This window comes from Canis aureus, chromosome 7 (genome assembly GCF_053574225.1).
Source record: "Canis aureus isolate CA01 chromosome 7, VMU_Caureus_v.1.0, whole genome shotgun sequence".
NCBI classification, from domain to species: domain Eukaryota; kingdom Metazoa; phylum Chordata; class Mammalia; order Carnivora; family Canidae; genus Canis; species Canis aureus.
In genome coordinates, this window is record NC_135617.1 from 13986034 (window position 1) to 14013900 (window position 27867).

Here is a 27867-nt window from a genome sequence, read left to right on the forward strand (position 1 = left end):
TGTATTCCTTGGGCAAATACTCAGTAGTGTGATTGCTGGATCATAGAGTTCTATTTTCAACATTTTTTTTTAAGATTTTATTTATTTATTCATGAGAGACACAGAGAGAGAGGCAGAGACACAGGCAAAGGGAGAAGAGAAGGAGGCTCCATGCAGGGAGCCTGATGTGGGACTCAATCCTGGGACTCCAGGATCACACCCTGGGCCAAAGGCAGGCGCTAATCCACTGTGCCACCCAGGGATCCCTATTTTTAACATTTTGATGAACCTCCATACTGTTTTCCACAGTGGCTCCACCAGTTTGCCTTCCCACCACACTGCAAGAAGGTTACTTTTTCTCCACAACCTCACCAACACCTGTTGTTTCTCTTGTTATTGACCTTAGCCATTCTGAAAGGTGTAAGGGGATACTGCATTGTAGTTTTGATTTGAATTTCCTTGAGGATAAGTGATGATGAGCATCTTTTCATGTGTTTGTTGGCCATCTCTATGTTTTCTTTGAAAAAATGTATCTTCATGTCTTCTGCACATTTTTATTGGATTATTTGTTTTGGGGATATTGATTTGTAGAAGGTCTTTAAATTTTTTTCTCTTATTTTTAAATTTATAGCTCCTTTCTCCACCTATAAGAAACCTCTCATTAATCAAAACATATTTACTATTTTCTTAATCGTAGCATACTCCTGGTGTCATTTTAGAATTACTAACCCTTTTTCCTACCAAAACCAAATTTACTAGCTAGAGTACTATAGTTGTGTTTTGTTCCTTTTTGCCCCTGGAAACTCAAAAGCTCTTTTTCTTTGTACATTTATACATATACATACTTGCTCTCTCAGTTTTTTCTTTTGTAGATTTTCATCATGTTATTTTATAAACTTTTTAAATTTATAACACTAAATATTCTTTAACACTAATGTTTTTCTCAACATAATTTCTAATGGCTGCACTATATTTCTTCATGTGAAGGTCATAGTTTATTTAATGACTCCACTATAGTCAGACATTGTGGTAGAATTTTATTATAAATTATTAGTTATGATCATCTTAAATATTGAGTTGGCTTTTCAGAAGCCACCTTAGTAAAAAAAAAAAAAAAAAAAAAAAGTTATAAAAAGATGGCAACAAGCTTGGTATCCTAAATCCTCTCATTTCTGCAATTTATAAGATTGTGTTAAAAGTAAACATGCCAGGAAGAGAAAAGAGTATTAGGGTTGCCAATGGAAATTTGGGGAAGAAAATCAGGAGTTGGTAAAATTTTCTGTGGCTTATTGACAGTTTTATCATTGTACCCTGTTCTTCTCATTTGATAATGTGACTGTTATTGGCCTTAAAAAGTATTGGTTCAAGCAGTTTTCCAAGCTGCAGCCCTGCTGGCTGATTGAAAATTATACTGTTGCCCTCATGGAATATCAGCATGACCTTGTGGCCTCTCTGTGGGACTCTGAGCCACCAGCTCTTACCATAAATTCAGGTCAGCTCTTATTTTAGTATAAGGTACAAGGCAAGTCACTTAACCCCTCGTGTCTGAAAAAAAATAACACCTTACAAGAATAGGGCGTTAGTTAATGTTTATAAATTAAACAATGATTTGAGAACTCAAGGAAATAGGTCTAGTTTAGTATTCTTATTCTTAGTAGTTCTTTTATTTCCTTGTTTTATCATAGTCATTTACTCTAAAGCTTTTTTATGCTCTTTATTTTATAGAAACATACCTTTTATATGAATCATCATTTAGATTATGAAAACTCTCTAGTCTTGACTACCCATATCCAAAGGAATCTTTCACAAAAGAAAAATATAGTTGTGTAGTCCTGTTTCCCTGTTGGAGATCAGAATATACACAGCCTGCCCTCCCTTCTCATACTCATTTGAAATTCTATATCAAAGTCATTTGTGTCTTTCTTTTCTTGGTTTGGTTTGAGATGTTTTTGTAATGATTCCTTTTAATATGTTACTCTTACTAGTATTTCCATTTCCATCCCACTGAACAAAAATAAAAGTAAAAATTATTGTGCATATCTGTTTTTAAAATCTGCTTAAAATGTTTTCATTTGTAGATTGAGTGATTATAGAGTTGATTATTCTTGCCATTTCACCTTTGAAACCCTCTTCTTGATCATGTTGACTGTAATATATACTTGTAAAATATCATAAGTGAAATGACATCCTTTCTGTATTGGATGTACTAAAGGAAAATTTTATGTTTTTTAGCCTTTGTGAGAAGATTACAAATAAGAAGTTTCAAAAATTAAACTGACTTGCCTAAATTTTCCAAATTTGACAGCAAAGCCAGAACTGCTGATGTCTGGTTGATGTCTTTTGATTACCTCTCTGCTGTTTTGTGTTTTTGTTTGTTTGTTTGTTTGTTTGTTTGTTTTGCTTTGTTTTGTTTTAATCAAGAGAGGAAGAAATTGATGTTTAGAGAAGTTAAATAACTTTGTTAAATGTGATTTGTCAAGGCAGTCCATACTGAAACCAGTGGAATACCAGGACTTTAAATCCTGATCTGTTATCTCTGATCTTTTCTAAGAAGTGCCATTAAGTCTTTACGTTAAAGTCATCTCATTTTTACTTAAAAGTAGAATCTTTAAAATCATCCACATTTAAATGAAAACTATCTAAATACAATAGTGAGCCAAATAGCAAAAGGCTACCAGTTTATATCTTAGTCACTCCCACTACCTCCTGTTTGGTATTTATAGCAAAACTTCCCAGTGATTGAATGCCTTCAGGTGTTTCATAGAAAAAGGGAAGCCCGGGCTGGAGGAGCTGACTCAATGAGCGGAGAACCAGAGGACTGTGTGCTTCAAAGTGTGATTGTGCTGTCAGGTTACTAGGTTATTTGGGAAAGTTTCTTGCAGATGCGGTAGATGATGGATTGACCTGTCAGCTAATGCTGCTGCAGCCTGAATTTAACAGATCAAAATATCTGTGTGCATTTTGATATTTATTTTAAAGGACTTTTAGCATCAGTGCCTTTAAAGACTATAAGATGATTCTGCGATCTCATGAAAGAAGATACACACACGCACACACACACAGATATGTGACTGTAGGTTAGTTAGAAAGATATCTGAAGAGCTTTGCTTCCAAATTTAAATTGGAATTAACATATATAAATACCAAATTCGACCAGAATTATTTGGGGAATTGTGCACTATCCCTGCATGCCACACCAAAAAAATCACTATATGATGATGGGCCCCTAAGGCAGACCATCATTAACAATGATAGTGCTGAACATTTTTTGAGAACTTTTCTTTGTACCAGGCTCTGTTCTACTTGCTGTACACTGCATTCATTATCATAGTCTAATGAAGTAGTACAATTATCCTCATTTTACAGATGAACACTAAGTAATCTTCCCAAGATCACAACAAAAAGAAAAACAATTTTCAGCATACAATATACATAATAAAGGTATATCTCACCAGGTTCCCTTTGTCCTATAAGGATGAATTTAAAAATTGTACTCATGGTCTAATCAGAATTTGTTTTAAAAATGAGAACTTCACAGGAATATCTACTTTTTTTAAAACCAAGGATTCCCGCTGGGCCATGAATAATATTTATAATTCATCACTCCCTTCTATATATACACAAATCACCTCCTCTTATTTACTCTAGTTCCCTTCAACAATCCATAATTATTTTAACCAGTTTCTAAGAGCAACTTGTTAACACAGTTGATATTTGTAATTACTTTATTGTATCACCCTACAGCGTCCAGTAGATATGCTGTTTGCCTTTTTTATATCAACTGCTTATGCTCTTTCTTGAGGTTTTTATATTATTCTAGATATACCAATGAGTTAACCATGTACCTCCCCACATTCTCCCCTAAAACTACAAAAATTGGAAATAATGGAGGAAGGTTCAGATTGCTGATACAACCATCGAGGGAAGGAGAAATGCCAGCGTAATTTCGTAATTAAGAATAATTTCGTTATTACGAAAAACCCTGTAATATAGTATATGCATACTAGAACAACCTACGCATACATTCCTATTAAAACACACGTACACACATTATATGTTTCTCTTTCATTCTTCAAAGTTTGCCTACCCTGTCTAGGTTAGGTTCTTGGCTTCTTTCATTTGACATTTGTATACGTTGCAAAATGATCTCAATAGTCTAGTTATCATCTAACATGGTCATAAATGGTGCTAGTCAAAAATGAAGGGGAGGAAATATATGAATCGAATAGATAAATATACTTTTCTTCACCCAGAGAGCCTTCTTAAATTTACAAAAACAAATCCCTAAAAGTTTATTGGTGAAATTGTTGTTTAGCTCAAATTTCAGCAATAATTTGACATCTTTACCTCTGTAAACCTTTTCTGACAAACTTAAAGCACATTACATTTCAAATAATCACTGTTTTTTCCTTAACCCACATCTATTCTGAAAACACATTACATTTTCAATCTATTTTTAAGAGATTTGAATTGATAAACTTAAGATATGTTTGTATGCATGTATTCAGGTATGAAAACAGGAAGGAATATGATAAGGGAAGAAGTGATGTAATGATATGAATATTTTTTCATTGACTTAATTTTAACTGAGAAATACTATAACTATACCTGGGTCTATATTTCCATTAACAAAATGATTACCATTTGTAGTAGATTAAAAAGCATAGAAATATTTGATGATGCCAATAGATAAAACCGCCATGGGGGAAGACTAATGTAACCTTTGAGGAGTATTTACCTGTGGGTGCACTAAGCACATGCTCAGTGGGTTGTCAATGTATTGAAGAATGTCAGTGTCAATGAAGTGAACCAGTTTTAGAATCATAGAGTCAAAGTGTTGCTAGAGTCAAAATAGGCCAGGTGTTGCTAAGCTTAACAAAAAAAGTACTTGGTCAAATCTTTAATCCAATACTTATAAGAAATGTTTTGATATAGCAAATAGAGTCAAAGTGTTGCTAGAGTCAAAATAGGCCAGGTGTTGCTAAGCTTAACAAAAAAAGTACTTGGTCAAATCTTTAATCCAATACTTATAAGAAATGTTTTGATATAGCAAATGGTCGATAAAATCTTCTGTATATTCTTAGAATCCTTTCACACTTTTAAATGCTTCTACTTAGACCAAATGAAAATAGTATCTTTAAGTGGACAGTATAGCATAATAGACTTCAGAAAGCTTCTTCAGATCATTTTGAGAAAAAGATGGATGGATTATTGGTAAATAATTTCTAGACTTCCAAAATTGGATTATACATATTTAGCAATCTCTAAAGAGTTAAAAAAAAATAGTTAATTGCTGCAACTCAAGTCTTTAAAGGATCCTAAGATGAAAATTACACTATGGAGTTTTAAATATATCTGTTTTATGGATATATTTCAAGGAACATTAATGTTATAAGCATATTTAGAAGATTTTGCATCATCCAAAGTAGGCTGGAACCTTATCAATAACTATTTTTAATGTCACTGGCAAGGTGACTTGGACATAATCCTTGGCATATAGTATGTGTCAGTATATCATGTTGAATGAAATGAATAAATATTTCACTTTTTCCCTTCTAGTTCTTTATTCAGAGAGGATTGAAAAGGGAAATTTATTATGTGTGGATTCTCCAATGTTTTTGAGATTATCTGCCAAATATGTATTGTCTACCAACAAATGTAGTCTGTTTATTGTAAACATTAGTGTGACCTTATCAAATTCATGGAGACAAGGAAGTCTAATTCAGGCTGCTTTCCTGGCAAGACTTCCAGGAGCTCATATCTTGCCATGGAAGCCTGATGAAGTTTTATTAATGGATGACTATTTAAAAGTAAGTAATTCTAAATGAACTTAATCTTGAATGATTATTCTCCCAAATGCAAAGATCCAGACCATGGTGCAGAATTACCATCCAGGTGAATCACTGTACTGTACATCTGAAACTAATATAGCACCATATGTTAACCACACTGGAATTAAAATAAAAACTTACTAAAAAAATGAATCATTATCCAGTTAGTGGTTATTTTTTCATTTATCAAAGGTACATTTTAATTCCTCAGTAGAACATGGGAAACAACACTTAAAACAAAGTACCACTTCCACCCTTCCCCCTCCCCACCCACCAAGAAGCAACACAGAACTGATGCATGTCACATTTCCAAAACTAACACAAATGTGTGGATTTTGAGGTGTTAAACACCTTTACTTATTCTTGTGGATTTACAGTCAATCTGCCTTCAAGGACTATAATATAATTTGGAAGGCTATTTCCCCCTGGGTGACTCTACCTGTAAGCTTTTGTATGACAATTTGGTGATGGTTTATTGATGATGTGATGCTATTATGAAGGGTCCTTCTACCCCCAGCTCCTCTCCTCATACCCACATAACAACCCTTTTCCCGGTTGGGGCTATAGGAAATGAGTAATGCTTAACCCATTTGTGTGATCAACTCACTTAAGCAGCTACTGTGAAATGTTAATCACAACTTTAATTTGTACTGCATTAGCATTTTGATTAACTTGTAGGCTTGCTAGCACACTTGAAGCGCTTTTACTCATAGTTACAGCTCGGAAATGACTTTTTGATTAATTAAGTTTGTTAGACAGCAGCTGAGCTTCCTGAATGCTAACCTTCTGGGGGTGAAAGTTCAGGAGAAAGTTACAGTGCACAACTGTTGCTATTGAAAAAGATTCTTATAAATGTACTTATAGCACTTTAATTATTGACAAAATATTGTATCATTTCTTGCAACTGACCTGAACCTTTAAAGGAGTATGCCTTTCTGTCAAGAAAGCTTTTTTTTTTTTTTCCCCAGGTTTTCCCATCATTGTAAAACTTCTGGGAGCTCTTGAACTACATAGTGCATCTTCTAGCAGATGTCTCACAACTAATGTTTTAACAAGCTGCTTAAAATGAATTTCCAGAGTGTTTTTTTTAATAAACTTTTTATTTTAGAACAGTTTTAGATGTGCAGAAAAGTTGCAGAGAGAGCCTATATATCCCACACCCAGTTTTCCTCTATTATTAGCATCTTATATTAATATGGTACATTTGTCACAATTAGTGAACCAATAGTGATATGTTATTATGAACTAAAGTCAGTACTTAGAATTCTTTAGTGTACTTAATGTCCTTTTTCTTTTCTAGGATCCCATTCCAAATACCACATTACATTTGGTTGTCATGTCTCCTTAGACTCCTCTTGGCTCTGAATTTCACAGACTTTCATTGTTTTTGATGATCTTTCCATAGTATTTTTGCACTCTCATGACATTTCATAAATAGTAACTTGACTTCTATAAATTAACAAATCTTTTTCTTTTTTTTTTTTAAGATTTTATTTACTTATTCGTGAAAGACACAGAGAGAGAAAGAGATGTAGACAGAGGGAGAAGCAGGCTCCAGGCAGGGAGCCTGATGTGGGACTTGATCCTGAGAACTCAGATCATGCCCTGAGCCAGGGGCAAGTGCTCAACCGCTGAGCCACCCAGGCATCCCCAAAAATCTTTTTCTACCATTCCAGACTAAATAAATCTTTCTCTGAAACCCTGTCAGTGTATTATTGACTTTATGTCATCTAATTTGAACAGAAGTAGCAACATTATCTAGCCCTTTCAACCTTTGTCATGATCTTATTTTCATGTGATTGTTACAGTCCCTACTCTTCCTCTAGATACACAAAAATGACTAGCAGGAGATGTGAGGAAAAAGAGGAAAAGTTCCTGGGCAGCTCAGCGGTTTAGCGCCGCCTTCAGCCCAGGGCCTGATCCTGGAGACCCGGGATCGAGTCCCACTTCGGGCTCCCTGCAGGGAGCCTGCTTCTCCCTCTGCCTGTGTCTCTGTGTGTGTGTGTGTGTGTGTGTGTGTGTGTGTGTGTGTGTGTTTCTCATGAATAAATAAATAAAAATCTTAATTTAAGAAAAAAAAAGAGGAAAAGTTCCTTAAAGAGAGGAAAGGATAAAGGGAGGAAGAAAAGAGGTTATAAGTCAGAATGCTAAGGGAGCTGTGGGTAGAGGAGCTGGTGCATTATCTCTCCTGCTCCATATGTATACTCTACAGCCAGAGTCTTGTTGACACTGAGCACTAGTTCACAGACTTTTCAAATAAATTTACAAAATTTTAAATAATGGGCCTTAGAGCTTCATCTTATTATCTGTCTTTAATACCTCGATGTATATTGAATGATAGTTTTGCTTTTGGTGGTCAGCAATTCTGTTTCCTTGCAATGAGGTTGACTTTAATTCAGTCACAGTACTCAAAGTTCTTCTATTACCCTGGAACTATTTAAATCCAGAATTCAGTTGGATTCCAAAAGATATATAATGCCTGCATATCAAATATTAAGATGTACTTATAACCAAATGAAAGATTCAAATTACTTTAAAATTTTTAAGTTTTCAAGATTGTGTTAATGAAATTCATACAGAGACAGTAATTGATTAAATGCCTAATTATTTTGTCTGGAATTTTTATTTTTCTGTTATGAAGGAGGGAAAGGTTAGATGTAAACCACTTTAAATCTGTCTTGAAATGAGACAGGCTAGGGGCATCTGGCCGACTCAGTCAGTAGAGCATGTGACTTGGAATCTCAGGGGGCGTGAGTTCAAAGTCCCATGTTGGGTGTGGAGCCTACTTTAAAAAAAGAAAAGAAACAAGCCAAGGTCAATGTAAGTCATCCAAAGGTAATAGAATATAGTGTAATGAACACAGGTAATTGATTGGAAAACCAAGATCATGTCTTAACTTCACTTCTGACTGGTGTGATTACATAGCCACTGAACTCCTGTAAGCTTCAGTTTCTCCATTTGTGAGAGGAGGATGGTATCAATGCCTGCCTCATACTTGGTATTGTTATGGATTCAGGGTGAACTATTTACAAGTGTTTTATAATCTGTGCACCATTATACAAATATTTTCCTCATATATGCATACTGTCTATACAGCTTGACTTTAACTGTATAAGTCACTGTTTGTGACTTTTAATAATTGAATGAAATTTTATTTGCCATAATTTATAGAGAGAGATGTCAAGCTTGCATTTTTAAGTATACTCTACAGTAGCAGAAGACAAGAAAATAGCTCTCTGTTTGGATAAATCTGTCCTGCGCAGAAGTAATAGCACCACTGTGAAAATGTGGTTGAATTTAAATACTAAGACCAAGCCTGATATGCTTAGGGAATTCTTGAAATTGATTCAAAATTAACGTTCAGGCCATGAGTTGTATTCAAGTCATAAAGCATGCCTTTGGACCCAGGACCCCTAGAACCTAAAAAATTCTTCCAGAGTGTCCAATTTCTAAACTCTGATTTTTTCATTGTTGTTTGTAGGAGTGAAGGGTGGAGGTGATTTTTACAGCCTGTAGTTGTTATTGTTTTACCAATTATTTTTGTTTCACTTGGCATAAAGCCAAGTACTCAGAAGTTCTTGAGTTCTTACCTAGACTCTTCACCTGGCTTCCTAGTGGCACCTCAGTTACAATGTTAAAAACCAAACTAATCACCTGTTCTCCTATGAACAAATGACAGCTCCACAGTTTCTACTAATTATGATAAGGTTTTAAGTGTGACATAATTTTATAAATACAGTGCTAGAAATTATATTTCCATTATGTCACAGCTGGAAATGACAAAGAATTCTCAATCAACAATCAATTGGAGTTCATTCCAACTTAGTAAGAGAAAGCTTCAAACAGAGTCAGTGCCCATCCTTTTTTCCCCTACACTTAGAATCATCCTAATTTTGTCCTGTGAGTAGCATGCCAAGTTAGAAAGTAGATGTGAAGTAAAGAGGGATTAAGTATTTGCCTAATGTTAATGCTAAGCTGGTGAAGAATGTCCAGAGTTATAGCTCCTCAATGTACAAAACCACCTTTGTTGTTGAGCATTAGATCTCTATAAGGGACTTTGAGGTGAGTTGGGGAACCGAGCCATGATCTCTAGCTGCTGCCAAAGTCAGCCCCACTCGGGGGAGGAGCAGATACCTATTAGGCTTTGTCTATCAGAAAGACTGCTAGAAAAGACACAGAGAATCCATCCTAGGCTCAGTCATGCAGAGGTATGTCAGTACAACCTATCAGGACCCTCAAGTCCATTTACCTGGACCATCCCTTCACCTTAGTTTCTTTAGGTATGCACCTGGGAACAGTAAAATTGGCTTGCTTGCTCACCCTGAGATCCAAGCCCACATCCTCCAGTTTGTCCTGAGCTGCAGGGACTGTGTGCAATAACTTAGGCAAAATGTTGTTATAATCATTGTAATTGGATTTTTACCAATATTCCTTCACAAAACACATTTCTTCAGTGCACTAGGCTAGAGGTAACAGAATATTTCTTCATTCTTGCCATCAAGAAGTCTATAGTTAAAAGGACAGATGTGTAAACAGAGAATCACAATAGGATAACAGAGTCATGCATCAAGAACAGCAGACACACAGGAAAAGAAAGAAATATCTACAGTCCATCTGGAAGAATCAAGGAGACTTCACAGTAAGAAGTAGCATTTGAGATAGACTTGAAGGATGAATCAAAATTTCCCAGGAAAACAGGTAGATAGAGCAGGATTTGCAAAAAGAGAACATAAAGTGCAAGGGCAAATGTGGATAAATAGCAGTCATTTATTTAGTATTGCTATATCAGGGGTACAGGGAGGAAGAGGCCAGGGTGAAAAGCCAGAACCAGCTAGATCACAGACCAAAACTGTCAGGCAGAAAAGCACTAGCTTTGTCCTCTATGTAGTACAAGGCCATTGAAGAAATTTGAGCAGATGAATGATATGATCCCTCTTCTCTCTCTAACAATTTACTTTGGTAACCATATAAAATATGGATAGAAGAAAAATTAGATGAGAATGAGACTAAAGGGCTGGTTAGATTATTCCAGGTGAGAGTTAATGAAGGTCTGCACTAAGACAGTGATAGAGGTGGAGGGTGGGGAGCAACTAGGGAGTGATGGAGCAGAGAGCATCATTTCATTCACCACTTTGGGTAGTTGCAAAACCTTTTTTCATCCCAGATTTTTGATCTCCCTTCCTGCCTTTTCTCTAAATTAAAATGAGAGAAATAATAGTTTTCAATTCATGACATGGCTTTTCATTTACTTCATGTAAGCAATCACTTTGCATGATTTTGTACATTTTCACATCTGGATCATACAATGAAAAATTGTGGGGAATGCTCATAAATTTTATGAAATCTTTCAACTTCATCATGAAAACTTCAAAGTTAAAAACATATGGTCCATCCATCCAGCTCTTCTTGTATGTGAGCTCTTGGTCTGGAATTTATTTCCAGTCAAGTTATAATGTAAAATCACAAGTAAAAGCGCCATAGTCACCCCACATTACAACTTCTCACACCACCATCATACTGCATTAGATATAATTATTCATTTCTTTTTTTTTCTTTCTCTTCCCTTACATAAATCAAGAACTGTTACTTGTGAACTAATACTTTTTTTTTTTTTTTTTTGGTCACAATCCTTTTGTCTTATATACTTCAGAGAAAGGCAAAGCATTTTAATCAGCTCTACAGAGAAATGGAAGAATGGAAACGGATTTCCCTAAATTGATAAACATGTACATTCTTACATGTATACACATTGATATACACACATATAAAGGTATCTATTATACCAATATGAAGCTTTATCATATATGGTTGACTTACAGGTGCTAAAACCCAGTTTGACCACTTCATCACATTAATCATGATAGCCAGAACTATTGATCCATTTTCGTGTAATGTATATAAAAAGACAACAGATTGGTTTAGCCAGGTGTTTTTTAAACAGGTTTCACTTTTTGTTAAATTCGAGGACACAGAATAGGAAACTCAAAACTTAGGAGGAAAATATGTCTGCCTCAGTAGTACTAAATAGCATGATGAATTAATTTTACTAGCATAATATGCCTTAAAAATTATTCCAAAAATGTTCTAATAGATTTATACAACATTTTATAAATATTTTGCTGGTACTGAGCTGTTTACTATTATACTGTCATTTTCAGCATTTACTAGGTGTATAGAATTTCTTTTTATTTTCATATCTTCATTTCCCAAAACAAGAGAGTACACTCCTAAAACTGTATAAAGTAGCTGCCTCAGATCATGATATTAACTTATGTGTCTTTAAGTCAGCATTCTCCAGAATCTAATTTAATTGAAATAGCTTTGCCTGTGTAAACTTCTCCTTTGTTTAAAGAAGATTTCACTGTTTAGTTTTGCCTTAGGCAAATGCAGCCGTTTGTTTGTCCATAAAACATTAGATTAAATGTATAGACTAATATGAATAGCTTCTTATCATTCCACTTGTACCACTGGCAATTGCCCCGTTTGTAAGTATGTAGTGTATTATTTTCATTGAAAACCAGGGCTCTGCCTTCCAGCCTGCTTTGGGGGGAAAATAAATTTTTGGCAAGAAGGCCTGTTATCTTACCATTATTGATATTAAATTTGGAAAAGACTTCCTGAGCTTTACCCTTTAGATGCTGCTTCTAATGCTCTTGATACAGTGAATTATATAGGTGTTTGTTCTTAAAGTACACTGGGCTTTTCTTTGTTTTATTACTGGTTACCAGTCTTACCTGACTATATTTGCTTCCCTAAGAAAAGCTAAAAATGTGGTACTTTATAGGAAAAAATGTGCAACAAATGCTATGAGAGTTTTGATTTGTTCCTTCCAACCCAACTGTGGTTTACTTTCTGGTTTCTATTTTGATTATAGTCATTTAGAGGTATAATGCTTATTATTTTATGTTTGTCTTCTGATAAAGTTAACATGAGATCCCCAATGGAGAGGGCAAGTGCCATGGTATTCTTGTAATACGTGCATTTTTCCCCCTGTTCAGGCAATGCTGGATGTGGCTGCAAACCAGGGCTGGCTGGTGACTGCCCTGAATATCACCAATCTGGTTCAGATGGTGATCCAGGGTCGGTGGTTAAAGGACTCTTCTCTTCTTTCAATACCAAACATAGAACTCCACCATCTTCACATTTTCAGGTAATTGTTATAATTTTCAATGTAATTATCTTTCTTAATTTCAAAAGTAATATTTTTTTACAAGTGTGGTCACTTGACTTTCATGTTGTGCCTAAGATATTGAGTCTTTACAGTGAAAATGCCTGTTTGCCAGAGAGAGACATGGCCTAGTGATATAAGGGTCTCTGTTGGAATTTGATCGTCTACCATAAGCTGAACCACAATTCATTTTAACCTTTTCTTGTTTTCTGTTAAAATTATATACATTTATATTTTAACTGCATTTGATCCTTTACAATATCAGCCTTTATTTTAAAAGATGTTACGAAAGTGCTTTGTGATCTAAACCAAAAATAAATGGCTAGTTTCTCTTACTGCACAGTAGAGTCAAGGGATCTGAAATCCATTGTCAAAGGTAAATTGTACATCTACAAAATGTCCAAAACTGGGTAGTTATATATACTAGCACCTCGAGATATAACCTGTACTAAAAAGAAGAGTTTTATATTATTATCAAATTATTTAAGCTGTAGGTCTTGTGTACATAGCTGGAAATATTTTAGCAAGGAAAAAAACAGTACATAGTACAAGTAAGGTTGGCAGTGTTTAAATGAAAGTGTTTATTTCACACCAGTGTTTCACATCAGTTGAGAGGTCCTTTGCAGCTAAAATGCTGTTTTACAGTCCCATAGACACACAGAACAGTCTGGCTGTAGGTTGCCATCATGTACCCACTTCCTCTTGTCAGATGGACTAAGGGGTGTACTCATTTGAGGCATCTAGATACAGAAGTCAACCAGAACCTCACACACACGGGGGTCTCCTAGGTAAGTCCTCAGGTGGACTTTCCTAGGAGTAGAGGGTTCCCAGGCAACTATTTCCATGGTGCTTGAGTCCCCACCATGGGATGTCTTGGAAACTAAAAGGCACATTCAGAGAGTGAGCCACACCAGCAGCAGGTGGCATGAGGGGAAAGGCAGATACCTCATGTCTGCAGCTCAATTTCAGGAACCCTTCCAATATGGTACTAAAAGTTAGGGGAGTTGGATTTCAACAGTAAATTAGGTACATAAGGGTAATATTGCAACACAGCATGCAGGTCTGTTATGGAAAGCTGCTTGGAGTCCAGGAGATTTGATCTAGTTCTTTGCTGTCACCCTGAAAAGTGCTTATATTTGTATAATTTCAATTGTATTTTTCTTCTTTATATATATATATATAATAGAGGATAAAATTTAGGTGGACTTTGCTCTGGGACCCTGAACTAATGCTATAACTCTCAAAAGATTTCCAAAATGGACTTTTAATTGTATGTTACCATCAACTTAAAATGAAAACTTTATGTAAGTAATTATATTAGAGACATCCGTTAAAAAACATACCAGGGCTCGAGTCAGTGCTTTATCCATGTGGAAGCACTACTGAACATTAGTGCCTTCCTATAGAAACACAAACCCTAAGTAGTTACTGAGCTCACATTTGATTTACACATCTTATGTCATAATAGCCATACTGCCTTAAATTGATATATTAGAGAATACTGGCTGATTTTGAAACTTACTGACAACGGCCTTTAAAAAGTTGTATAGTAGTCTTAATTTTGAAAAACTGTTCTCATTACATAAACCAATTCCTGACAATTCTCATTGTCAATGAGCTGGAAATATTTTGCTCTATGAAAGAATTATTCGGTTAGTGTTGATATTATTTCTCAGGAAATGGAGCCCAGGTATAAAGGGAGTACGTGCTGGGTGCCATGGCTTCATCGATTGCCTTCCTGAACTGATCCATGCCTGCGGAGGGAAAGACCATGTATTCAGCTCCATGATGGAAAATGAGCTACCAGCTGTGAAAATGAAGCAGGTCAGGCCATTGTTTCTGTGTTTTGAAGCTTCCTTATACTTCACAGGGAATTATACCAAGAGTTTTCTAACTCTTGATTTTGGAGCCAGACTCACCTGGGTTTAAATTCTGTCTGCCACTTACCGTGATTATGAACATGGAGACATTATACTTATCTCATGAAGTATTGTTTGAAAATTAAGCAAGATAATTATTATGTAAACTGCTTTATGTAGTTCCTAATATAGAAAAGAGGTCAATAATAATATTAAATAAAAATAATTGCAGTAACAATAACTAGTAGTAGCACTGGCATTATTGGAAGTTGATTCAGTATAATGCTATTAAGCCAGCTTAGAAAAGCCTACAAGTAGCTTGTCCGTCACTAGGCTGCATCACCCACTTGGGTATAAATTGCATTTGGGTAGATTTTCATGCAATTCCCTCAGTTACTTTTTTATACCTTCCCCCTTTATTTTAATCACTTTATTGTTCCTAGATTCTAAAGTAATTCTTTAAGTAAATTTCTTATTTGTATGCCATTTAACTTAGATAGGAAACTAAATCTGTGTTGTAAAAGACAACATAGGTCATCTTTCCAAACCATCTTTGGAAAGGCCAAAAATATGAGTGAGTGATGTCAGAAATTTTTGGCATATATAGACTTCTAAGTCTTCAGCAGTTTTACCCTAAATATGTCAAACATTCAGGAATTATAACATAATTAACATATTGACTTGCAAATACAGGTATTGAAGAAACTTCTAAACCATGTCATTCTTTTTATTTCCGATGGAAGTTGGTTTTGAGCAAGACTTAGAAAACGTATTACAGGCATTAAAGTCTGATTGTTCAGTTTCTGTTGAACTCAAAATTGGCACAAAAAAGCAACTTAAATATTCATAATAAGTGCCTACCTTTCTAACTATATTACCATCAAAATTATGAATAAAAACAATATATTTAAATCCAAACAAGGCTTCTGTTAGCAACAACAGATTTCTAACCTAACATACACTGATTTCAAGCCAAGTTTTAGATGTGATGAAAAATTAGAACATTGTTATAATTAGTTCAGGGAGAACTCAGAAGTAAACTTACTTAATTTATTTGCATAAATTGCCATTCTGTTATCTTTAAAACCAAATGCAAATTGGCTCAGTCTGATATGATGATGGTTATTTGGCTCAAAAGTGCTTCAATTTGCAGAGCAATCTGGTGTCGGCTCTGCAGTGAGGCGATCCCAGGTAACATACAAATCCTGAATTATTCCAGAAATTAGTATGTTTAAAGCATCAATTTAAGTGCTAATTGCAGTAGTAATGAGAAAAAGCAGTACGACTGTGAGATTTGCATCTTCTTCCCCATCAGTATGCCTGGAACGGCTGCTGACTGGCAGAGGATTTGGCTGCTAATTAAATAATTGTATGCATGGCAGTGCTCTTGCCTGATTCAATAGATGAAGATTAATCCTCAGATAAATATGTTTGGCTGGTACTGAAATGTCTTAGCAGTTTCTTTAAAAATAGCTTATGTTTTTTATATATATGTGTGTGTATATACACATACACACACCCAACAAATATATGTGTACACACCATGGATGAAAAGTCATAAGTTAAGTGCTACAAAAAAGATCACATATATATAAAAACCAGATCTGGCTTTTGGGGGCTTTGTAAAGTAAAATCCCAACGAGTGGCTAGTACCTGAAAACATCTCTCGGTAACTAATTTAATAGGACAAGTGAGGAAACATGAAGGCATGCTTCGTGAGGTAAATGTTACTTACGTTGTCTCACAAAGTTAAATGCTTTTCAGAAATTGTGTATTTGAGTGTCCCCTTGATCACTTTTCCACTCTGGCCAGGCTTAGAACATCAAGTGGTATGGCTTCTATACTCAGTGACTCTGGGTTCTAGCAAGGGGATAGGCCATCTGTTACCTTGAAGCACAGTATAGACCATTCTGTAGCTTGACTATTTCAAGATCTACTCCAGACATAATTTCAGATTCACAAGTTACAGGATTGTAGTTGAATTGAAAATTTGCATTAGTTTTACATTTTTTGAATTCCTCAGGGGTAGTTTGATTCATCAGGGCTACTTCATTTCAATTAAGTATACTCGGCAGCCCTGAAGTCTTAGCAAACAGAACGTCATGCCTATAAGGTAATCTGTGGTATATAGTTAAGAAAGAAAGATTGATAAAGTATTTTCTAACTCTTTAATGTGTGTCATTTTAATTAATATTCTCAATATAATGCCAAAAATACATATTTATTTCTAGAAGGACCCTAGATCCTTACAGGATTCCTTGTAACATACAGACATATAGAAATGTTGTCCTTACAGAACAAATTTGGCATACAGACAAAAAAAAAATCATTTTGTACAGTAAGTTGTCAATAAATGATGCTGAGGGACATCAACAATTGCATCACAGCATTTTTTTTTCAAGTTACCTTTATATCCCCTGGTAATGCTGTCTGCCTTAGAGGTCACATAAATGTTAGACCAGATGTTCTCTAAAGCAAAGCAGCTCAAAAACAAATATTTTTAAACTTAAGATTTAGTGTAGTCATTAGCCATTCAATATCTAGGGGGGATTTATAGTGAAGAAGTCATATGACAAGTTTAGCTAATGAATAATATTTTTCTAGTCACTTTTAAAAGGACTTTAAACTACAAAGATTAAGGGCTGCCTGGGTGGCACAGTCAGTTAAGTGTCTCCCTTAGGCTCAGGTCATGATCTCAGGGTCCTGGGATGGAACCCCACATCAGGCTCCCTGCTCAGTGGGGAGTCTGCTTCTCCCTCTGCCCTTCCCCCCTGCTTATGATCTCTCTCTCTCTCTCTCTTAATCTCTTTCTCAAATAAATAAAAACTTTTTTAAAAACTACAAAGATTAAAAGCACACTATTTTTATAAACAAATGAATGAGTATGGGAAAAACTGGGAAATCTGAACAAAAACTCTGGATTGTATCAGTGTCAATATCCTGTATTAATATTGTATTTTAGTTTTGAAAAATGCTACCATTAGGTGAAACTGAGGAAATGGTGCAGAGTATCTCTATGTATTATTTTTTTTTTTTAAGATTGTACTTATTTATTCATGAGAGACACAGAGAGAGAGAGAGGCAGAAACATAGGCAGAGAGAGAAGCAATCTCCCTGCGGGGAGCCTGATGCAGGACTTGATCCCTGGACCCAGGATCACGACCTGAGCCAAAGACAGATGCTCAACCACTGAGCCACCCAGGTGCCCTCTCTGTATTATGTCTTACGATTACACTGAATCTAGAATTAATCTCAAAACAAAGAGGTTGATTTTTTTCAAAGCACACTGTTTCTTATTTGATCACTGCATTTCACATTAACCATTCCTTTATTATCTTTTCTTCTATTTTTTTTTATCCAGGCATGGAATTTCTTATCTCACTTGCCAGTGATAGATGTTGGCTTAAGTGTTAAAGGCTGGTGGGATGACTCAGTGGAGGGACATGGTGAACTCTCCATCACAACTCTGACTTCAGACAAACGAAATGACAACAGGTGGATCAGATTGCATGCTGATCAAGAGTATGTGCTTCAAGTCAGCTTGCAGAGAGTCCACTTTGGGTTCCACAAGGTATAGTGTTTGGTTTCCATTCTCAAATGCTTCACACCAGATACCAGCATGCGCCACCACACATATCTTTTATATTACTAATGTGTCCGTGTCATTCATGAATCCTACCTCCTCAACTGGCCTTAAGTGAGAAGAGTCAGTCTTCTGGAACCAGTCACTTCTCCTCATGTGCCATTTTTCACCTCCAGAATATCCACCTTACATAATAGTATATTGCCTGGAGTACTATTCTCATGTCGTCTGTATACTCAGTCCTGAAGAATTTCCTGGAATTCAGAGTACAGATTCCTTGGCCCTCCTTATCAGACTGACAGTATCAGAATCTCAGGGGGAGAAATCTCAAAATCTGTACTTGTACCCGGCACCCCAAATGATTTTTAAGGACATAAGGGTTTGAGAAACACTGCCTGGGGGGACACTTTGATACATAAAAAACACATTCTGGCTAGGTGCACGTGAGAGCGAAGGTTTACCGCTTAGCTCTGTGGATTTGAATAGGACACTAAGTTTTTCTGTGCCTCAGTTGCCACATCTGCCTGCTTCCTTCACTAAAATGCACATGAAAGGGCTTTGTCAGTGTGCACACAGGTCAAAAATTTACAACATGTTTTTTTCAATTCCTGTGGTCTTTTCTGTTTACCGATGATACAGAAATTTAGCATTTGGCCCTCTAAGAATATTAGTACAGAGCATGTGGGCTGATTGGTTTTAGTACCATAATAATTGAAATAAGAATTTGTCTTCTGTTTCAACCAGTGCTGTCAGGGGCTTTCCCGTATCTAAAATAAGCCCTCAGGAATGAAGTTGTTGTTCATGTGTACTGTCCATGCTGTTTCAGACACAGAATGGTCTGAAATGGTAGTTCTCTGTTGTTAGGGCTTTTTAGCACTGTGCCTTTGGGTCCCATCTCATGTAATTTCTAATTCTAAAAATTCTAAATTTCTAATTCTAAAAATCAGTCAGTGTAAGTATGAACTAATTGGCCTCTGGTATTTCAGAGGCTTTCACATGAGCATTTTTAGGTGACCTAACTTACACACACACACACACACACACAAATAGACACACACAAATAGTACTAATCATACAGATAAAGTCGTGGGAAAAAAAACGAAGATTTTTCTACCTTCCTATTACTACTTAAAAATTATTTTAGGGACACCTGGGTGGCTCAACGTTTGAGCATCTGCCTTCCACTCAGGGCGTGATGCCGGGGTCTGGGATCAAGTCCCACATTGCGCTCCCTGCAAGGACCCTGCTTCTGCCTCTGCCTATGTCTCTCATGAATAAATAAATTTTAAAAATATTTTTTAAAAAATTAATTAAAAAATTAAAATTGGATTATCATGCTGGAAAAACTCTCAATTTGTTTCTAAATGCTATAAAAATGCATTGCTGTCAGACTTCTCTTTTAAAATATCTTATCTCTTTTAAAATGTCTTAAGTACAGCATCTCCCTCTACAGTATTAAATGATGTCTGACTGAGAGCATGTCATTATTAATACCTTTTATGCCACAATGTCATTGTCTTAAAGAATCACCAAAATAATCTTGTATTTGATAAAATCCATCTATAGTAAAGACTTCAAGTGCTGCCATTATGGTGATACCGGTTCTCAGATTGTGGTAATTAATGTAATTTACAAATTGCTTGGCTTATAATTTCCCATTCCTCAAAGAAAGGATATTTTAATATTGCCATATTAGAATATATGCTTTCTTATGTGAATTTTATTCTTGGGTGAGGGAAGGTATTTATGTTATATGGTACTTATTATCTTGAGGTCCAGGGTCTGGTCTTTTATGCCCTAGGTATCAGTTTCTTATGAATAAGGCTTTGGAAGATTTGGTTAACATGATTATATCTCAATTCATTCACCTGTAAATGGAGTATTAATATCATTTATAAGATTGATGTGAGACTTTACTAATTTGTTATTGCTAATTTTATATCAGGGCTTTCTGTTCTAACTGAACCAAATATTCTGGTAGTTATAGCCACAAAGTAGTACCTATAGTGCACTTCAAGAATTCTGAAAAATGGTAGGTGATAGCATATCAAAGACACCAAACCAGAAAATTTAAAACATCCCAGATAGCTATACTGAACCGTGTAGATTTATGGCCTTCAAGAAAAACAACTTAGCCTTTTAAAAACCACAACCAAGGGGTGTAGAAAGTCTAGACATTATTAATGATTTATCTTTTTTTTTTTTTTTTCTGGTTTACAGGGAAAGCAAGACAGCCATGCGGTTACCCCTCGATTTCCCAAATTAAAAGATGAAGGATGGTTTTTGATTTTAGGGGAAGTGGATAAGAGAGAACTTATCGCTTTGAAAAGAGTAGGATATGTTCGAAATCATCATGTTGTTTCCATTTCTTTTTATACTCCTGAACTACCTGGGAGGTAAGCAGAATCTCACCACCAAAGTTCTGAAGGAATTCAATATGACTGTGGTTTTACGTTTTGTTCTGTTTTTCTGTCTTAGGTATATCTACACACTGTATCTCATGAGCGACTGCTACCTTGGCCTGGACCAGCAGTATGACCTTCATCTCCACGTCACCGAGGCGAGCGTTTCCGCCCAGGTCAACGAGGAGGTCTCGGAGGCCTTGACTGACCTAAAAGTGAAGTAACCTGATCCGAACAGTCCGTTTGAGGGAAGTGGTTAAGAAGTCTGGCTGTTCATTCATCTAGACAAAGTCAAATTACTTGATGTTTGCCTTGGCGGAATCAACTTCTAACCTCAAGACACCCAGGAAATCAACAGCAGCTGCAGTATTGACTCCAGCAACACAAAGCTCACTGCAGTGGCCTTTTCACAAATGTTGCCTTTTATGAAAGTGTTGTCTTCATGGGTTTCTTGATATGTGAATTGAACACACATGTAGGAGAACCTTTGTGTATCTTGAGATGATATTTAGGAATTCCATCAAATTTTGCATCTTACAGTGTAATGTTTACAAGAATGCTGGTTTCTTTTTTTCTAAGGAAAAGTATACTGAGGCATGACAGTGTTAGGATTTGTTGTAACAGATTTCTAACCCTGCAGCAGAAAACACATAAGAGAAACCTGTATGGAGACACACATAATGTGGGTTGTTAGCAAATTTATACTTTGATCACATGTAGTTTCAAGAATTTCTTATAGCCAAAAATATTAATAATATATGATGTAAAATTATATTGCAGAGGCCAATGATGATGAAGAAAACAGAATATACTGATCTTAGAAAATGTAGATACTATAACTGGTGGAAATAGAATATTTAGAGTGCCACTTCAAAACAAGCTGATTCAATCATCTCTCCTTCCCATATATTCCCCCTTACTCTTCTCTTCTTTTCATGACCTCTACTTCAAGACTTCACTTCCATTCTCTTTCTGATATATTTATTTACACAAGAAGAGAAGTACAGTCTAATTCACATTGTAACGTGGACAGAGCACACAGTACAATTCTTCATCTTTATGCTTTTCCAAGACAGGTCTGAGGCACACAGAACATATCCAACCCCTACAGATAGGTTTTCACTTGTGATAAAGGAAATTTCTCTATGTCCATACAGTTTCCATCATGAAAAATACTTTTTTCAAACTAAAATGTTGTTAAAATCCAATGTCCGTATAATATACAGTCTAATGGAATGAAATTCTATCCTTGGAAAGTAATTTCAGTTGTTCCTGGTCATGTGATGAATTATTTTAAAATATTTTCCAATGTAACCACCTCAAGTACTAGAATTTAAAAGTTTTTCTGAAACTGGAATATATTGCTTTTGTGTCCCTCCTTTTCCATGCTGAAAAATAATAATAATAATAAAATAAGAATAAATAAAAGTGGGGCGGGAAAACCAGGCATATATTTTTCAAAATTAAATTTGAATCACTAATAAGAACACACTGAAGTACATGGGTACAAAGTATCTAAAAGGCTCTTATATCAGAAGTTTACTGTATCACAAAGAGTTATTTCTGCTTTTCCTATGGTGATTTATTTCCTAGTTGACGTTCATCTCTAAACCACTATTTTAGTGGAACTAAATGAAAAATTATAGACAAATGGTCACCAATCATGCAGGAATTGAGAAGAAACAGTCTCATTGTCTTCATGCTTATCAGCATCATTCCTTTTTTTTGTTGCAAGAACATGCAGTTGTGGGGAGGTAGGAAATCTACTTCACTGGACATGTGACACAGGACATAGGAGCAGTAAGAAAGAATTTCTGTTCTATCCCTCAGAGAGCAGGAAAAACAATGTGACCTATTAAATTCTAAAATTAAAATTGGTTATTTTGCAATAAGGTGCAGAAGACACTAGTGAAGCAAGGTGTGTTTGGATGATAATGTTCCATCCCAGTGAGTGATGAACGCTATTTTATCTATGACTTTATTCTCAATCATTTCTCAACCAAAATGTTGGTGTTAAGTGTGCATTTGAACAGGACATGTGCCACCATAATCAGACTAATTTCATATCCCAGTTTATATTCCTCTGGATTTATATTCCTCTGGATTTCATCAAGCTTAAATAATTGAAATGCCAGTCAGATACTTGTTCTAGGTAGTATGCTGAGTATCCACTTGAATCAGAAACGTATCCTGCCCTCAAGGCAGCCTGGTGATGAAAAGAGGAGGTCAGTGGTTATAATAAAAGAATTGCAGCAATGAGCTATTATTTTTTAAAAATCATGAAAGGGCATGTAGGCTGAGATTTGAAGATGGTTAGAATTGTGAAGGCAGAAATGAAAGAATATTCTGGGTATATCGGCATTAACAAAGGCTCTGAGATAGCCCCGCCTAGGATGCGCAGTTGGTCTGCACTTTCAGAAACATGAAAGAGACCAAGAGGCAAGAAGGATGGGAACATCTGGAATGACCTTGAGTTAGAGGGTAAGGACAGCAAGTCTGAAGTGTATACGGCACAATTCTTTGGCAAGTCAACCAAAGAAGACTATGACAAAGGGCATTCTGCAGGTGGAACAAAGAAGTAGGAGAGACGTGAGCTAGCCGGGAGTCTGGGAGGGCATGCATCCATGCCTGTGGTGGGTAATGCATACTAAATACTAACAAGGAGGGACACCTAGGTGGCTCAGTGGTGAGCGTCTGCCTTCAGCTCAGGGTGTGATTCCGGAGTTCCAGGATCAAGTCCCACATTGGGCTCCCCGTGGGGAGCCTGCTTCTTCCTCTGCCTGTGTCTCTGCCTCTCTTTCTGTGTGTCTCTCATGAATAAATAAAAATGAAATCTTTAAAATAAATACATACATACTAACGAGGAGCTCAGGAATTGAGAACCTCATGTTGATTAAGAGAGTACTTTCAGCAAAATGGAGAAGGAGGGAAGCTTAGGTTGCAGGAGGTAAGGAGCTGAGTGGGCAATGAGAAGGGAGATGCAGTAAGTTCTGCAGGCTTCACTCAGCAAAGATCTAATGAGATGAAATGTGTGATAACAGGGTGGACATTAGTTGGTAAGAACCAGAAAGCCTCTGTTTCTTTCCAACATTTTACCCTGCAACCTCCATTCCTTACACGTACATTCCCACCATTGAACTGAAGTCAAAATTCCTCACCAAAATACTTGGCTTGTTCCTCAGTCTTATCACTGTTTTCCCCCCCAGGGCAAAGTGGATTCCAGTTCTCTTGCAAACAGGTCCTCTTGTTTCTTGTTACATTAAGGAACAATTGGAATTCAAGCGTCAGAAACAATCCCACATCCCTACAACCCCGACACAGGAACACAGGACCTTCAGCCCCAAAAATGAGTTGCCATAGATAAGGAACCATTCTCTGCCTATACTACCCAAAGTCCATGGTCAGCTTTGATGGGAAGAGGATACAGTGATGGGATATTTAAACAGATCAAAAACGATCTGTTTCCTCTCACTTCATACACAGAAATGATGCAACAGAGTGAAAATCTACAAGATAGACCCTTGTCCCCAAGTGTCAACACTCCCTTCTAGTAGACTAATTCAGTAGCCTTAAGAAAATGCGCATTATTCCCCAAGCACACACTCCACACACACCTCCAGTTGCTCAGACTAAAAACCTCAGAAAGACTCCCCCTTTCTCCCGAACACACCTAATCTGCCCACCCTTTCTGCTTTACCTTTAAAATCTATCTAGAATCCAACCATCTTTATTGCTACTACCCTCATCTACACCACATCCTCCGGCCTGGCCTCCATGCTGCTGCTTTTGCCCCTTAAGAGTATTATATCCACAGAAAACATCCTTTTGGAAGATTTAAGTCTGATGATTAGTCTACTCTGCTCAAAATCTTCCAACGTCTTTTCATCAGAATGAAAGCCAAAATCTTCACAATGCCTGCATGATACCACATGGTCTTTGCCTCCTCCCCTAACTACCTCTGACCTCATCTCATCATTCTCTTGCTCACTCCATGCCACCAAATGGTCACCTTGCTGTTGGTGACCATTGTGCAGGACCTATGCTCTTGCTACTCCCTCAGTCTGGACGACTATTTCCCCAGACACCCACAGTCCTAATTCTTCAAATTAAAGGCCTTTAAAGGAGATTTCAGGGATTCCACTTTGCTTGAAACTTCTTCCCAAGTCTTCTGTGTGTCAATTTGAGAAGGATCTTGGGGTGCTAGTCAGAGGTTAGATCTGGTCTTACCCAAGGTCATACTTTGGGTCCAGATAGCCACATCTGAATGGATGCTTACATTTTTATTGTTACTCTTCAATGGGCCTATAATTTGGAAAATATTTCTAAAATGCACATGATTAATATTTCATGAGTGATATTGTCTCAGTAAATTTATGTTTTACCAGCTCATTATAAGACATCCTTGAGAAGATGGACTGCAAATCCATACTTGGTTGAGCAGAATCATAGCACCTCCTTGTCATTAAAAGTTTTTTGACTCCCCAAACCCATGTTTCCTTACTTGTTAACCTCGATTTTATTTGGACTTGTTAAACTACATAGACACCATGCCTGTCCATTGAAAACAAACATGGTTACCTTGAATGATTGCACCCTTTGATTCCAAGTCCTATTAAAAGCAGTTTAATGATTTGAGGGATTGTAGGACTGATCTGAGATGAATTTTATTTCAGAGCTTTCAACCCTGAAGGCTCTTGGATTCGGAAGACTGCACTTTGCAGAATGTGGAGGGCTGATCTAGCACCGGTTTTAGAACTCCCTACAGCTACTGGGGCCCATATTTCCAAATAGCCTCAAAAAGTACCAACCATTCAGAAGGGAATGGGACTTCAGAAATAACCACATAATTCTGCAGAAGAAAACGCTGACACTGAGTAATGCTGACTGCCAGAAAAATGAAACTGCTTTTTTTCACGGCTTGTAAATTGACACCAAAGACAATCAGAAAAGGGAGATTCCAAAAATGTTCTTCATGACAATACATCAGAATTGGTGCATATTTTCCAAAAGTAATAGTCTAAAAGGACAAACTGTTAAAAACAAAAGACCATGGTGGACCAGCAAAAAATAAAATGAGTGTAAGTTACAGAAGAGAAAGTTTGGATTGGGGCAAAAGAAACTTCACAATATCATTATAAAATAATGAGGGCAGCCTGGGTGGCTCAGCAGTTTAGCACTACCTTCAGCCCAGGGCGTGATCCTGGAGACCTGATCAAGTCCCACTTCAGGTTCCCTGCATGGCACCTGCTTCTCCCTCTGCCTGTGCCTCTGCCTCTCTCTCTCTCTGTCTCTCATGAATAAATAAAATTTAAAATAAATAAAATAAAATAATGAATAAGGCCTACCATTAGAGATCATCATTAATCAAACATTATCTGCTCCAACATTATGATTGTGTCTCCACCAAACCCCAAATCACACTGGAAACAAATCATTTCATAGTTCTTCAAATATCTGAAATTAATGTATTCCATGAAAGCCTCTAATAGTCATTCTTAACAAAGAATGCTAACGACTTCAATTAAGCTTTTAAATAAGCTCATCTAATTATAATACCAAAACGAATGGGTGGTATACCAGGAATGTGCATCTTTACGTGTGTTACTTCAGCTGGGTATTATCAGCAAAGATGCTCTATTTCCTATTACAACACAGTTTTCCCAGGGATCAGGAAGGAATAGGTATGGATTAAAAAGAAAGGCTGCGCTTTCAGTATCAAGACAAGTGATTTGCGTTCCTTGGTTTTTGGTTTAGGGTCTTTTGGGAGTTTTTTAAGTTTCTGTAATGCCTCCTTATCCCTGTGTTGTATTCGGTGACCTTTGCATATATTGGAAGATTTAGGACAATATATCCGATCAACTCTCTTCTAAATCCATTTTTCACCAACAGAACAGAGATAATACTTGCCTAGGCTTCCTCTCATAGTGGTTGGCTCCATGGTGATAAGAAAGGGCAGTGAACTGCATTGTTGTATACACAGTGTTGGTACAGCAAGTGTTTTATCAATTTCGTTTAATGAATCATTTATGTGAAAATGCTTAGAAAATGATAAAGAGCTGTCAAGAGTAAATAAAAGGTAAATGAAAGTCTAAGGTGATAAATTGTAAATAAACTCATCCTCACCATTGATTTCATGTCAGTGAGCAGTAGGCTAAAAGCCCACCCCATCATTGCTACCCAAACAAAAACAAAATCTTTGTGCTCAAAGAGGGATTCACCTGTGTTCCACCCCTTTGTTCTACAATATTTCCACCACTACAAATGCAAATACATGCACCATTTCGGTTGTAACTCACCATACATGGGCATGGGGATTCCTTCAGTGGACCTTTTCTGAAAATGCTTTCTGGGAACATGCTTTGGTGGAATAGTGAATGGTACATAGAGACCTCAGACAATGAAAGAGTGCTGACTACCTTATTTCTACGCCTTTTGATTTCTGAGGATAAACATCACCCCTTCACAACCTTGCCAAGAGCCACATCTGATGTCCAATTCAGCAGAAATGGACTATTCTGGAAGCAGACAGGTTTTAAGAGCAACAGCATGGGAGCACCTCACACTTTCACCAACTATTTGGGTGCAAGTTATGTTGCACCCAGAGTGAAAGACATTTTAAAGCAAGTTCTAAAATTCCCTTAAAAGCATTTGTGTGCTTTCCCTAACATTGCAAAGCAATACCCACTCTGTGCAATCTCCCTGGGAGTTGTGTTGCTCCCATGCTTGTAAAAGCATGAAAATCAATTTGAGTATATTCGGTAAAAACCTAAACCCTTTCCTTTTAAAAGCAAATATTTGGTTTTTCTTTTAGAAGTAACTATTTTTACACCATTTTATCCAACTTCTGAAACCTAATTCTAGCCAAAAATAAGGAAGAAAAAAACATGCAACTGGCTTCAAATAGTGCTGTTCTTAGCAGAAGCCATAAGAATAATGTAGACATCTTAGTAAAACCTCAATCTTATTTTCTGATACTTTAGAAAAATGCATTCCTCTAAAAACACATTACCCTTCAAGTGGCCTTTGGAGAAACTGAAACACTGAA

The 27867-nt window shown here is 36.4% G+C and overlaps 1 protein-coding gene across 6 annotated transcripts in view; it reads left to right on the forward strand.

Annotated features, from left to right (window-relative positions):
- The window catches only part of ASCC3 (activating signal cointegrator 1 complex subunit 3), a 335679-nt gene extending 313500 nt beyond the window's left edge, over positions 1-22179 (forward strand). For all 6 annotated transcript variants that reach the window (XM_077902962.1, XM_077902966.1, XM_077902963.1 and 3 more), the window contains 5 exons: positions 12809-12960; positions 14655-14802; positions 18199-18408; positions 20641-20816; positions 20899-22179. In XM_077902962.1, coding sequence (XP_077759088.1) covers positions 12809-12960; positions 14655-14802; positions 18199-18408; positions 20641-20816; positions 20899-21046 — 834 coding nt within the window. In that variant the 3' untranslated portion in view covers positions 21047-22179. The remainder of the gene's footprint in view (positions 1-12808; positions 12961-14654; positions 14803-18198; positions 18409-20640; positions 20817-20898) is intronic.
- The last annotated feature ends 5688 nt before the right edge of the window (positions 22180-27867 follow it).